This window comes from Manis pentadactyla, chromosome 4 (genome assembly GCF_030020395.1).
Source record: "Manis pentadactyla isolate mManPen7 chromosome 4, mManPen7.hap1, whole genome shotgun sequence".
In the NCBI taxonomy this organism is placed as follows: domain Eukaryota; kingdom Metazoa; phylum Chordata; class Mammalia; order Pholidota; family Manidae; genus Manis; species Manis pentadactyla.
This window is the reverse complement of record NC_080022.1, coordinates 161,411,890-161,425,212: the sequence shown is the minus strand read 5'-3', so window position 1 is coordinate 161,425,212 and position 13,323 is coordinate 161,411,890. Positions and strand designations below refer to the sequence as shown.

Genomic DNA, 13,323 nt, shown 5'->3' with positions numbered 1-13,323 from the left:
TAATTTACTTTATCTTAGGGATCCTGCCTTTCAGATGATTACTGTTACCCAGGAAACAGGCCTTGGTCTGAAGATCATAGGAGGCATTAACCGGAGTGAAGGTCCCTTGGTATATATTCAGGAAATTGTTCCTGGCGGAGACTGTTATAAGGTAAAAATGAGAATAAAAATAACCTCACCAAAAAAACGAAAGCATTGGTGATGAGGTTTGTTTTCCCACTTCATCAGCAAATTTTTAGTATTAACTGAGTGTCTGCTGTGACCGTTTCTCAGTGAAAGAGACTGGAAGGACTAGAAGATGGGCCTTTACCCTCAAGGAGCTTTAACCTAACAAATGAATAAGAAATAAATATGAAAACAGACTTTAGGTTCTAACTAAAGGTTATGTGTATTTTTAATTATATGCTGTTTAACTTATTATCCTAAGTCTGGTTGAGTGAAATTATATTTGAACACATATCTATCCACTGCTATGAGTTTGGATAAAGATGATCACTTAAACTTGAACTACATTCATTAGCCTCTTCTAAATGCAAAAAAAAACAAAAAACTCAGCAAATAAAATCTGCTGCTCCTTTTTGAATTTGCAAAAATTCTTGTTGAGTTAGTTAATTGCATCATTCATTAGTTCCCACATGAGAAATTAGACTTGGAATTAAGATGAGAAAATATCTTTTTTTAGTAATTAGAAACCCTTACTCTCTTCTTCCCGTAAGAAATAGGTAATCATGAGTTCCTTTTTACTCTGGTTGCTCAGAAGCTCTGACCCCACTTGAAGCAGGAAACCAACTTGATTAACAAACTGGTTACTATATTTGCATTCTCATTTCTCTGGAATTTCACTTGCTATTTCTGTTTTACTAACATGATTCTATATAACTTTTGTTGAAAATTGCTTCCAGTCCTTTTTGGAGAGAGATGGGATAAAAAATTTAATAAGATATTTTGTTAATATTAAGCTATAAAGCATGAGAAAGAATCCTCTTATCATTGCCCATATTATTGTTGTTTTTGTTCTAATTGTTTTTGTTTGAGTAAATAGACCAATCCTTACCCTGACTCCCATGCCAAACACTTGTTTAGCAAACAGTTTATCTCTTCAGCTGGGGTTTTTTTTGTCTTGTTAGGAGATAAATCAGTTTCACCAATAACTTCCAAAGCAATAGTAATGATATCAGTTGTTTCAGGCTTGTTGAGATAATAAGGTATCTTCCAAATACACTTACCAAACTATAAGTATTCTACAATAAGTTTAGGATATCATAATGACATAAATTTTGCTATTAATTTTATAATGACATAAATTTTGGCTGTTGATTAACCAACTAAGAGTATACTTACGTGCTAAATTTAAACAAAATCAAGCAAAAAATGAAATTTTCCTTGTGAGAATTGAGATGTTTAGTACTACTTTAATTTTAAAGTTGAGGGTTGTATGTGTATGTTCATTCAGTATGGCTAAGATATTTTTTTAGACTGCATCTGATATAATAAAATAATAAATGGTGCTGCCTAACAAGTGATAAGAATTTGCTTTTAAAGTAAGCATCAATTTATGCTTTTTTACCCATGAAAAATATTTGTAAAGTAATTAATTAATAGAAATAGTTCTGAGTGACTCTTCATCTACTGTCAGTAATAGCAAACTAAGAAATTATACCTCTAATATATACTTTTTCATGATTTTCTTAGAATTCGATTGAAAGGGTATTTAAAAGCAAAACCATTTAATGGAGCCATATTCTGTATTTACCACTAGAGAGCAGCACAGAGTTATTAATGTTCTTTGATAATATCTGGTCAAGTCTGAGAGACAACAGTCAAAACAAAATAAGGTGTAAACAGAGAAGAATAAGTAGGTTTGCAGTGCTTACATTTATTTCTGTATACTTCCTTGGGATATAGTTATATGCATATTTACTCTGCAAATACAAATTATGCAAATTTATTTTAAAATACTTTTATTAATAGCATTTACTGTGTTCTGAATAATGTTAGGCATGTTAATAAATTTCTGATATGCACAAAATTTCTTTATAGTTGATGTACAGTAGGAAGCACAGGCTCATAAAGTTAACATTATTAAGTTGTTGAACTGAGTAAGTGTTAATATTTTTTAAATACATGAATGCTTTTACCTGATCTAATTTTTTAAAATATTATATCATTTCAGAACTAACAATATCAACAATCTCAGGCTTACAGATGGATTATATTCCATTTATATTCCCAAACTTCCTATGTTAGGAGGCTATTAGAACTCTAATCTTCTTTAATTAATCATGGTTAGCTACCAGATCCCACCCCCATGCACACAAATGTTTTCTTCCTGGCATATATGAAATACAGTGTTGTTTAGTAACCAAAAAATATATATTCAGAGTTCAAACTTGGAACATCTTAACACATTTGTCCATTGCAAGGGGGAATGAAGATTCTCCCAGCTCTAAGTGGTAGAGCAGGCTATAGGTGGGAGCAAATAGAGAAATGTTGAGAACTCCAAGATGCCTTTCATCCCACCAGCCAGTCCCATATTAGTCTGGAGTCCACACCGTTCAACCTTAGACCATTTTCTGGCTGAAATATTCCTTTGAGCTTCATACCTGCATATCTAATTGCTTGATCAACATTTCCATTTGGTTCTTTTTAAGGCACCCAACCCACCAATCTGAGGCTCAGGTCTCCTGATTGTCACACCACACCCTCATCTGCCCATCAGTTCCCAAACAGAGCTTCTTTCAGTGTTCCAAGTTTTAGTAAATAACACCTTCCAGTTGCACAAAGTCAGATAACCCAACAGCAACCTAACTACTTCCTTTCTCCTAACACCTATATCCAATTCATTAGCATCTCCGTTGATTTTTTTTTACTCTCTAAATATCTCTGGAGCCCAAAAGTCTTCTTCATTTCCACTGCTATCACCTTAGCTTAAAATACCATTAGTTTTTAGTTAGAGTTTTCAAAATAGCTTTGTCTTACTGCCATGCCTATTTCCCTTCCTACCTATCTTACTAATACTTAGTTGCCTGCAAGGCTCTGTGTAAAGTGACTTCAGCCCTCTACTTCTCTGGCTCTCTATCTTTATGTATCCAGAGTGGCATTCTTCCAGTTCTTGAAAGTTCTTTCTCATCTCATGCTGTTCCCTCTGCCTGGGAGTACCAGCTGTCGCCACCAACATTACTTCCAGACAGCAATTCAAAGACTACATTCTCAGGGATGTGGTCCCTGTTCCCTTAAATCTAGATCAGGTTTTCTTTTTTTTTCTTAAATGTGCTCATAGTTCTTCTTCCTTTCCTTTATATCACCTGTTTTAGTTTGTAATCATATACTGATATATGTGATTGTTTTATCAATTCTGCCTGAACCACAGACAGTATGTTTTCTAAGTGCAAGTATCTGATATTATTCACAGTGTTATCTTTAGTCACCAGTGTGGTGCCTGACACATACTAATTGCTCAATTAATATTTATGAATGAATGTATGAATGAGTAATCCCTAAGCCATTCTGTCACATTCTGAAAATTATTGATCTGTTTACCATTCCTCTGCCACTGTCTGGGCTCTACACCAACGTACCTCTTTGTGTCAGATTCTGAACAACACTTTGACCTTTTCATGTTTTGTTTGTTTTTCTGTTAATAATGTAAAGAAAGCAGGCAGGAATCAGAAGTTTTTTTTCAAACCTGATGCAGCATTTAGCTGATTCTAAAACTCACGTACTAAAGCACACACATACAAGACATATGAGATGGGTCTTACAATCAGTGTCACAGCATGATTAACAGCATTTTTTTTCTCTTACTGCTACATAAAATAATTGTGTGTTATACAATCAGTATTACCTTAGATTTGAAAATTCAGGACCTTTTTTTTTTTGTCAAACCCTATAATAAAGACAAAGATTACACAGATAAAGATACTAATTGTTAGTCATTGTTCACAAAGGATTGAAGTAAGGCATAGTAACTTTCAGAGGAAGTCTGTTTTCGGAATATGTTGAACGTATCAGTAGGACTGAGACCAAGGCTGTAAAGAACCCATTACCCTTGGTGGATCTAAAGGAGTGGCAGACCACGCGGGGCTCGCTTTGCAATGTCACTGTTTTTTCTCCTTTGCCATTATTACTTCTGTCAGAACCTTCTTAACTTCCTCAGAGTGCTTCTTGGGCTTTATTAGTTTATTGTAGACCTATGCTGGGAAACAACCATGAAGAAGACATGGTTCTGGCAACCGAAGAATCAGTGCTGCTGGTTTGGAAGCTGAATTAATATGCTCTAACGGGAGAAAAATGTTATGTGAACAAAGACAGTATGAAGTAAGTGCAGTAATAACAGAAAAGTAAAAGTGTTTCAGGAGCAAAGAGAGAGGGTCAACTAAGTATATCTAGGGAGTTGGAGAAAACTTAGATCGGAGATAATGTCTGAGTTTGTCTGTGAAGTTTAAGTGAGAGTTCTTGGGACAGAAGTGGCTGGGTTGGTGGCAGCATTCTAGACAGGAATTATTATGTGTAAAAGCGTTAAGGTTTGAAAGATTATAGCTGAGTTGAAGAACATTTTCTAAGAATAGAATAAAGACTTTATATGCTGAGAAGGGAAGGTGGATATAGGCCAGAAAAAGTAGGTTGCAGCTAGTTTCTTGTCCTGGGTTTGGGAAGTCAAGGAGTTTCAACTTTACTACCTGTGGGCAGCCATCAGAGTTCCTTAATCTGAAGAATAACAGCTTAAATTTGTTATCAGTGTGAAGATTGCCCATAACAGACACGGGATTCTGGGTCAACTCACCTTTATTTAACACCTACAATGTTCTAGGATTTTATGCATGTTATTTAATTATTATAGTAACCTTGTATGATAAGTATTCATCCCTATTTCATAGCTAAGAAAATGAAATCTCATTGAGATTAAACAACTTGCCTAAATTCACATTAATGGTTGGTAATAAAATAAATTGACAGTTTATGAAAGTATGGGAGAGGAATCTGAAGGCTTGTCGGAGCTTTTCAGAGTCAGGTGGTATAGTTGGTTTCTGATAATATGGTAATGTTATTTAGAAAACTATGTAATAGTATAATCTGACATGAGTAGTACTGATAGTTTTTAACAGGAGTGTTTAAGTGGTCAGGAAATACATTATTATGTCAACATCTTTATAAAGGTCAATGTGAAAAAACGTAGACTTTGAAGGTAGGTCTGTGAAAGTGCTTTTTGGCACCTGGCTTGTCATATTGTACAGTTGCTTAGTAACTACTGAATCACAATCTAGACAGTGTGGAAGAGGCCTCAGCATATCCTTGAAGTTAGTGTCTTCACATATACATTTATCCAGCTGGGGCAGAATACACTGATTTTGAATGCCAGACTTTTACAGAAATAGCTTTGTTTTAGTTTGCAGGTTCTGACTTTTAAACAGGTTCAGAAAGTCACATGATCAGCTAAGATCTTATTGTAAGAGGCAAGGAAAAAAAAAACAACACTGCTGTGAGTACTTTTTAGAAAAAGTATACAAACACTGGAAGCCTCAGTCAGAAGGAATTATTCTTCCTCTCTTCTCTGACTCCTGTTCTGCTAGAAAATGCTACTTTAATATAAGATATATTAGATTGCTTTAATGGGAGCATTTTTCCTCTGTACTGCTAATACCGTACAGTCTGAAAGGAGAGTGTGGGAGATTTATTATAAATCAGCCTAAATCCAGAAAATAGCCACCTCTATTCCTTCTGTAGCCTTTTTTCCGGCAACCCTGACAACCAATAGTGGTTTCTACAAGATACATGCTACAGGAGCTGCCTTAAACACTTAGAATTTAGCTCTGTGTTCTTTGTGGGTGAGACAGTGGACCTCACCCATCCCCTCCTCTGTCTTCTCACTCTCATTGTTTGTGAACATCTAGCTAGCAAGTTGAGAACTCAGTTTTGAATTCAGGTCTATCTGGTTGCCATATCTCATGCTCTTTCCACTCCAGTTCACTGCCTATACAGGCTCCTGCTCTAATGAAAGACAGTTGAGCTGCCATTTGACTTATAGTCATCATTGTATAATTTCTCTTTTCAAGGAAGATTAATAAAAGGAAGGAACAGTTAATACCAAGAACATTTACATTAACACAAAATAGACTAATTTAATGTCTACTACTCCAATTTTGAAGGAACCTTTCTTTCCTGGTTGGTGTCATTTAAATGCTTTATACCAATAAAACAGGACTTTCTTCATTTCCCCTTTTTTCCCTCTAAATTGTTGACAGACTTTGGGATACAAGTCAATGGTAGTATAGTCATTAAGTTTCAGATAAAATATACCATATTAAACTGATTCTAATGAATGATTTTGTGGATTCCAAATGGTCTAGAGCTGGATTTAACAATGACATTTATTTAATTCTATATATTAGTTAATTAACTTTAAAATTAGATTAAAAATTTCTCTATTGACCCCTACTTCCAATACCAGTTTTGGAGTATAGAACCAAAATATAATTCAGCTAATTGGGCACATTCTTGGGGCAAATGTCATGAGCTTCCTTTTTATTTGGGGGACGGAGAGTTCCTTTTCTTTTTCATAATGTAATATTTGACACATAAAAAAGGGTATTTGAACATATATCTAACTTATGAAGCATGAGAACAAAATAAACACCTACAACTCTACTTAAGAGTTTACTCCTGAAAAAGAAAATTTAAGTACTATTGAGGCTTCCTGTGAGCTTTCCACATCACATTTCCAACACTCCCTTCCAGAAATAAGCACTCTAGAATTGTATTTATTCTTCTTCAGCTTTTATTAGCTTTATCTTTTTGCCTTTGGCAAAAGGTTGTTTTTCTTATTTGTTACTATTTCACCTTAACCTTACCTAGAGTGATAACTGACCTCAAGCTAAAATTTAACATATTAAATTGCAAGTTAATGTATGTAATGTCTAAGTAGAGTCTGGGGGATAATTGATCTAAATGCATATGTAACCAAACTCTGTTGTAAGATTTGGACCCAGGCAATACAGAACTATTTACAAAATCTTACAAACTCAGCTCTTTCATTTTACTATAGAAACCATATGGTAGATACTTTCTCCATATTTCTTGGTCTTTTCCAACATTACTGTTGTGTTTTATTCCCCAGACATTTATCAAATGGAAAAAAAAATCACTTATGAAAAATACAATTGTATGTTATGTTCTTTGACTTTACTAGTTATATTTAATCACATATTTATAAAATCCGAATCAGTTTCCAAATTTTACATATTTTAGAATGAAATCACTTTTTGGTTTAATTTTTAAATAATGCTTATAAATCAGAAAGGTCATAGGGTCATCATATATTTAGATTATGTTTTACACAGTATTTGAGATAACATGTTCCCATAAAATTCTTTGATATTTTATATTTGCTTTCCTATGTATTTCAGTATTCAGTGTAATAGATAATACTAGATGTCTTTTTAAAAAACAAAAATAACTATTGTTATTTATCAATAAAGTAACCATAAATCATCAGTATTATATATAATACAGTTCAGATCAAAGATAAGTTTCCAAGAGATTTATCTTAAAGGTAGATAAGACTTTGAAAAAAGATACTTCCTTGAATTTTTGGAATTTACCTTAATACCATAAGAGTGAAAATACAGCTTTTTAACCATATATATTTCACTAGTTATAGAAATAATATGTTCTGTCTTTGTACAAATGATAAATTGAGAGGTGTCTTGGGAATTGAAAATGTAGAGAGTGCATTCTTCTTTTCCAGTTTGAATTAACGGAAAGAAGACTGAGAAACTCCTAAAAAATATGTTAAACATTGTGCTTGATATGTTAACTCAGTTAGGCTAGTTATTGGCAGAGCCGTGACTGAGCAAAGACCAAAAAAAATGGTCTTTTTCATAGATCGTGGCTAAAGCTATGTGTGCAACCAACCAGACTGAGTCACAGGAAGGATAGCAGACCCAGGAAGGATGAAGTTTGATCATAACATGAGATATGAGTAGGATCAATATAATCAAGTTCCTTGACTTAATTTTTTTAAATCCTAAGTGTGGAATAAATCTTAATGGTTTAAAATCTTTAACAGTATGAAAGACACAAAAATGCTCAGAAACTGAACTGAATTGGTCTTGTATTCTGAAATGTCCTAGGTTATCTGGCCTGCTTAATCACAGAGTCAAAGCTGTATCTTTCAAGCTTTTAAAATAGGTCTCTTTTTCTGGTGTACCAGTGTGTATCTTCAAATATTACAGATTTTCTTTCTTTAAAATATTCTTCACTAAAACTTTCTTTCCTTTAATTGCAAAAAATTGCATTATTTTTTAAAAAACATCCTCAATATGTTCTTAAAACATTATAAATGTCACTATCTTTGTCAGGATGGACGTTTGAAGCCAGGGGATCAGCTTGTCTCGATAAACAAGGAATCTATGATTGGTGTATCATTTGAAGAAGCAAAACGCATAGTTACCAGAGCCAAGCTGAGGTAACTGTCCTGTTCATAGGGTAGAACGAATCATTTACTGTCTTCTTAAAAATAATAATGTAAGATGTCTTAAGTACTTTAGACCCTAAAAGAAGAATCTTTTGATAATATTTGAAACATTATCTTAAAATTCAATTGTACTATATCCATAATATATCCATTAAGTAATTTCTTTGTAATGCTAGGTTAGAATCTGCTTGGGAGATAGCATTCATAAGACAAAAATCTGATAGCGATCATCCAGAAGATCCACCATGTCCATCCTTTTTACAAGCTTCAGGAGAATGTGGACCTCAAACCTCAACATTTAGTCTTCTTTCTTCTCCCTCGGAAATACTAATTCCAAGGACCTCATCCACTCCCAGAACTACAGAAACTGTTTTACGTTCTGTTAAGATAAATCAGGTAATCTTAAATTTCTCTGTTTATTTGTACAATCCATAAACCCCCTCCCCTATATGTTTTTATGTTTGTTAGAAATACACACACACACACACACACACACACACACACTCATATAAGATCACACACACATATATAATACAGTTTGTTAACAAATTGGCATTTCCTTGAAAGATCTTTTCTTTTCTTCTTTGTAAGATTTTTATATTTTATTTTCAATAATTATAACTCCAAGCCAGTGTGTCCTTTGGGAAATCATGATTGGAATGGCATCACAAAGATATGACTTGATTTTTCTCAGAACTATGTTAGGAATGTCATATATTTTCAGACAGTCTGAAATGGTTTAATTCATCATCATTTCTGTTTTCTGCTTGACTAAAGATGGGCAATCTTCCTTTTTGTTTTTTAGCTTCTTTCCTACACTGTGAGGCTAATCCTAATCATCCAGGGTAGGTGGACAGTGTTCCCTCACTAGACTATAGTTCACCCTAGTAGAAACACAGAAAGGGCGTTTGTATATCAAAATTGATACAATAAATTGCACTAATTGCTACATTGCCCTAACAAATCAAAGTTACAAAACAGAGCAATACTCTTTAAATCTATGTTACTGTAAAACAAAATAGGAAACTCAGGGAGACTTTCAGTCTGTTGCATAAAATTCATCAAAGGTAACTTCAGTTTCAGATCCCAGAGTATAAGGTTTCTGTCAACCTCTTCTACTTTTTCATTTAAAGTTATGATTCTTTTTCAAAATAAGGTGAATGGCCTTATATTTTCTTGTCCTTGGACATGGCAGAGCTGAAATTTTAATTCTGAATTGCTTTGTTTGAAGATGAATATAGCAAAATTTTAAGGTTTCGTATTTTGGGGACTATAATCTCTTGAAGCATTCTTTCTATGTTAACATGAGCTTCTAGTCTGGTCTTTGACCTACCTTAGAAAATGACATTTCAAGTTCCTTGTTTTCTTTCATAGGTAAAAACTGGATACAAGAAAACAGAGCAGACTCCAGTTGCTTCTTTGGACAACAGCGCTACAGATACGTCTAATGCAGGTAAATGCACATTTATTTCCTCTTTCCTGTTACTTTTTTTCAATTTCTCTTTGTCACTGAGGAGTACATAATGTGACTAAATAGACTTTAAAGAAGGGTGTGTTATGCCTTTTTTTCCTTCAGTGAATAAAAGAAACAAAATGAAAGTATTATGCAGTGGTCACTGTTAGATTATGACTTAACTGGAAATTTTCTTGAACAAAGGATTGAATTTTAAAAGATGCATTATTATAACAGTGTCTATGAAGCTGTAATAATCCAAAAACTGTTGAAACCAAATAATGGAAACTCTTCTATAAATGAAGATTAGATTGCCTTGTCCTTTTAGTGAAATACTGGTGAGGTATAGTAAATTCATCTTTTGGAAAAACTATAGAAGGGAGCTTAGCTTAAGAAAATAAATATTTTTGTTTTTTAAGAAGCGATTATATAGTTAGAACACCAGTATTGTGAATTTAATATTATTGATTCTTAATTACCATGAAATGATTTATTGACTTTTTAAAACAATAGAGGATTAATTTTGTAAGCTACCCATAAAAAGGGATTTTTATGAAGCTTGTCAAGTGTCTTTGACTCAAATGTTAAGAGAAAATCCCTCCTATTATTCTTTCCAAAAGTTAGAAACAGCAATAAAAAAATTGTACTTAAAGAAAAGTTAATTGTATATTCTAAATTATAGTGCAATTTGTTGCATATATATTTTAATTTTTAATAGCATTATCTAGATCTGAAATACAAAATAAGGCAGAGTTAGTATACTTAGTTTCTTAGTCTTTTTGGACTACTATAACAAAATAGTACAGCCTGAGTAGCCTGTAAACATTTCCCACAGTTCTGGAGGCTGGAAGTCCAGGACTGAGAGCCTTCTTGTTGCAGACTTCTCATCATGTCCTTGCACGGTGGAAGGGGCTAGGGAGGATGTGGGGACTCTGAGAAGGACACTGACCCACTGATGAGTGCTCCACCCTCATGACCTGAGCACCTCCTCAGGGCCCCACCACCTGCAACACCATCATCATTTGGGGTTAGGATTTCAACATATGAATTTTGGGGTGGACACAAACATTCAGCATAACTACCATAGTTAACAAGTATTTCCCTGTGGGTTATAAGCAATCTTCAGCCATAAATTATATGCCTTTTTACTTAGTGGGATTTGTTGACTCAGAAACTTTTTAGTTATTATTCCCTTTACATAATTAATTTCCATTCTTGATATTTTGTTTTTATTTTAAACTGGGAACCATGTGAGGAAAAAAAAAATAAGTGAAAGAAGCAAACAATACTGAGGAGACATTTACATAACATCTTTTTTTTTTTTTTTTATTGAAGGGTAGTTGACAACAGTATTACATTACATTAGTTTCAGGTGTACAACACAGTGATTCAACATTTATATACATGATAATTCTAGGTACCAGCTATCACCATACCAAGTTGTTACAATATTTTGACTATATTCCTTATGCTATACATTACATCCCGGTTATTTTACAATTGGAAGTATATATATTTTGTGAGGGCATCTCTCATATTTATTGATCAAATAGTTGTTAACCACAATAAATTTCTGTATAGGGGGGTCAATACTCAATGCACAATCATTAATCCACCCCAAGCCTAATTTTCGTCAGTCTCCAATCTTCTGATGCATAACGAACAAATTCTTACATGGAGTACAAATTCTTACATAGTGAATAAGTTACATGGTGAACAGTGCAAGGGCAGTAATCACAGAAGCTTTCGGTTTTGCTCATGCATTATGAACTATACACAGTCAGTTCAAATATGAATATTCATTTGATTTTTAAACTTGATTTATATGTGGATACCACATTTCTCTATTATTATTATTTTTAATAAAATGCTGAAGTGGTAGGTAGATACGAGATAAAGGTAGAAAACAGAGTTTAGTGTTGTAAGAGAGCAAATGTAGATGATCAGGTGTGTGCCTGTAGACTATGTGTTAATCCGAGCTAGACGAGGGCAATAAACATCCATGTATGCAGAAGATTTCTCTCAGAACATGAGGGGGGAGGTTCTAAGCCTCACCTCTGCTGCTCCCCATTTTCTCACCAGATGGCCCCCTGCGACTGTGCCTGTCTTAGGTTGTTCCTCCCTTGAGGAATCTTACCCATCTCTGGCTAACCAGTCATCTTCCGGGGCCATACAGGGAAATGTGAAGTTGGTAAGTGAGAGAGAAGCCTTATTGTTTGAAAAGGTTAGCTTTTTACTTCTTTGCATATTTATGCCCTGTGGCTTCTATGCCCAGCATTTGTCTTGAGGTGTCTTTACCACTTGGAAGAATTATGATACTCGGTAAATTCGACATGTGGCACGAGTTCTATTTAAAGGTTGTGATTAGGTAGGAAGAAGAAAAGCTATAGAAGTAGCAGGCAGAAGAAAACCTGGGAAGATTGATTATTTCTTTGACATATCTTCTTGTAGAGTAACTTTAGCATGGATAGGTTTTAAACTACTAATTAAATTGTGCACACACATTAACATAATAGGAATATAGTTACCTAACCAAAGCATACCTGTAATTACCAGCCATCTCCAGTGAAACCAAGAAAACCAGTTAGGCACCTTAGGCATTTGTGAAAACTTATCTATGATATGGTGGATATTGTCCGACTGAACTTAAACAGTCTGAGAGAATTCAGATAAACTAGAATAACCCATTCCTGGGGACTGTTCATATTCCATATGTTCTTTTAACGATAAATAGTCTGTGGTTGTAAGATTTTGGAGCGCTACAATTTGCACTTCTCCTAATTCTTGGTTGAGTTCCAACAATATAGATCCAGTCCGATTTTTGTTTTACTGTATACACAGGCCAGCTTAGATATCTCCTTCATCATTCCCATGGCAAGTCCAGGAACTGATGGGATGAGTGCATCTACACCTGTGACAGTGCGTGGATCTTTGTTGGAGTTTTTTTTTTTTTGCTGATCATCTTCTGTCATGAGTCTTCCCGAGAGTGCTGATGTTGGAAGTTCTTTTTCATATCGTATCTTAGTTCATTTTCGGGGTAGCCCAATTAGGCTTTGATCCTCTGTATAAACACAAACAGACCCTTTGCCTACACTTTTATATGCCCTTTATATCATTGTGTAGAACTCATTAGAGGTCACCACATAGGAACTCCTTTTTTTTTTTTTTTTTTTAATCATTAATCTACACTTACATGACGAATACTTTGTTTACTAGGCTCTCCCCTATACCAGGTCCCCCCTATATACTCCTTTACAGTCACTGTCCATCAGCGTAACAAACTGTTGTAGAATCACTACTTGTCTTCTCTGTGTTGTACAGCCCTCCCCTTTCTCCCACCCCGCTATGGATGCTAATCTTAATACCCCTCTTTTTCTGCCCCCCCTTATCCCTCCCT

The 13,323-nt window shown here is 34.3% G+C and overlaps 1 protein-coding gene across 6 annotated transcripts in view; it reads left to right on the top strand.

Moving 5' to 3' along the window:
• The window catches only part of STXBP4 (syntaxin binding protein 4), a 195,073-nt gene that overhangs the window by 23,539 nt on the left and 158,211 nt on the right, over nucleotides 1–13,323 (top strand). For 5 of the 6 annotated variants that reach the window (XM_057501329.1, XM_057501328.1, XM_036879534.2 and 2 more), the window contains 4 exons: nucleotides 19–151; nucleotides 8,358–8,464; nucleotides 8,650–8,869; nucleotides 9,848–9,926. In XM_057501329.1, coding sequence (XP_057357312.1) covers nucleotides 35–151; nucleotides 8,358–8,464; nucleotides 8,650–8,869; nucleotides 9,848–9,926 — 523 coding nt within the window. In that variant the 5' untranslated portion in view covers nucleotides 19–34. The remainder of the gene's footprint in view (nucleotides 1–18; nucleotides 152–8,357; nucleotides 8,465–8,649; nucleotides 8,870–9,847; nucleotides 9,927–13,323) is intronic. The other variant, XM_057501330.1, reaches the window with a different exon arrangement.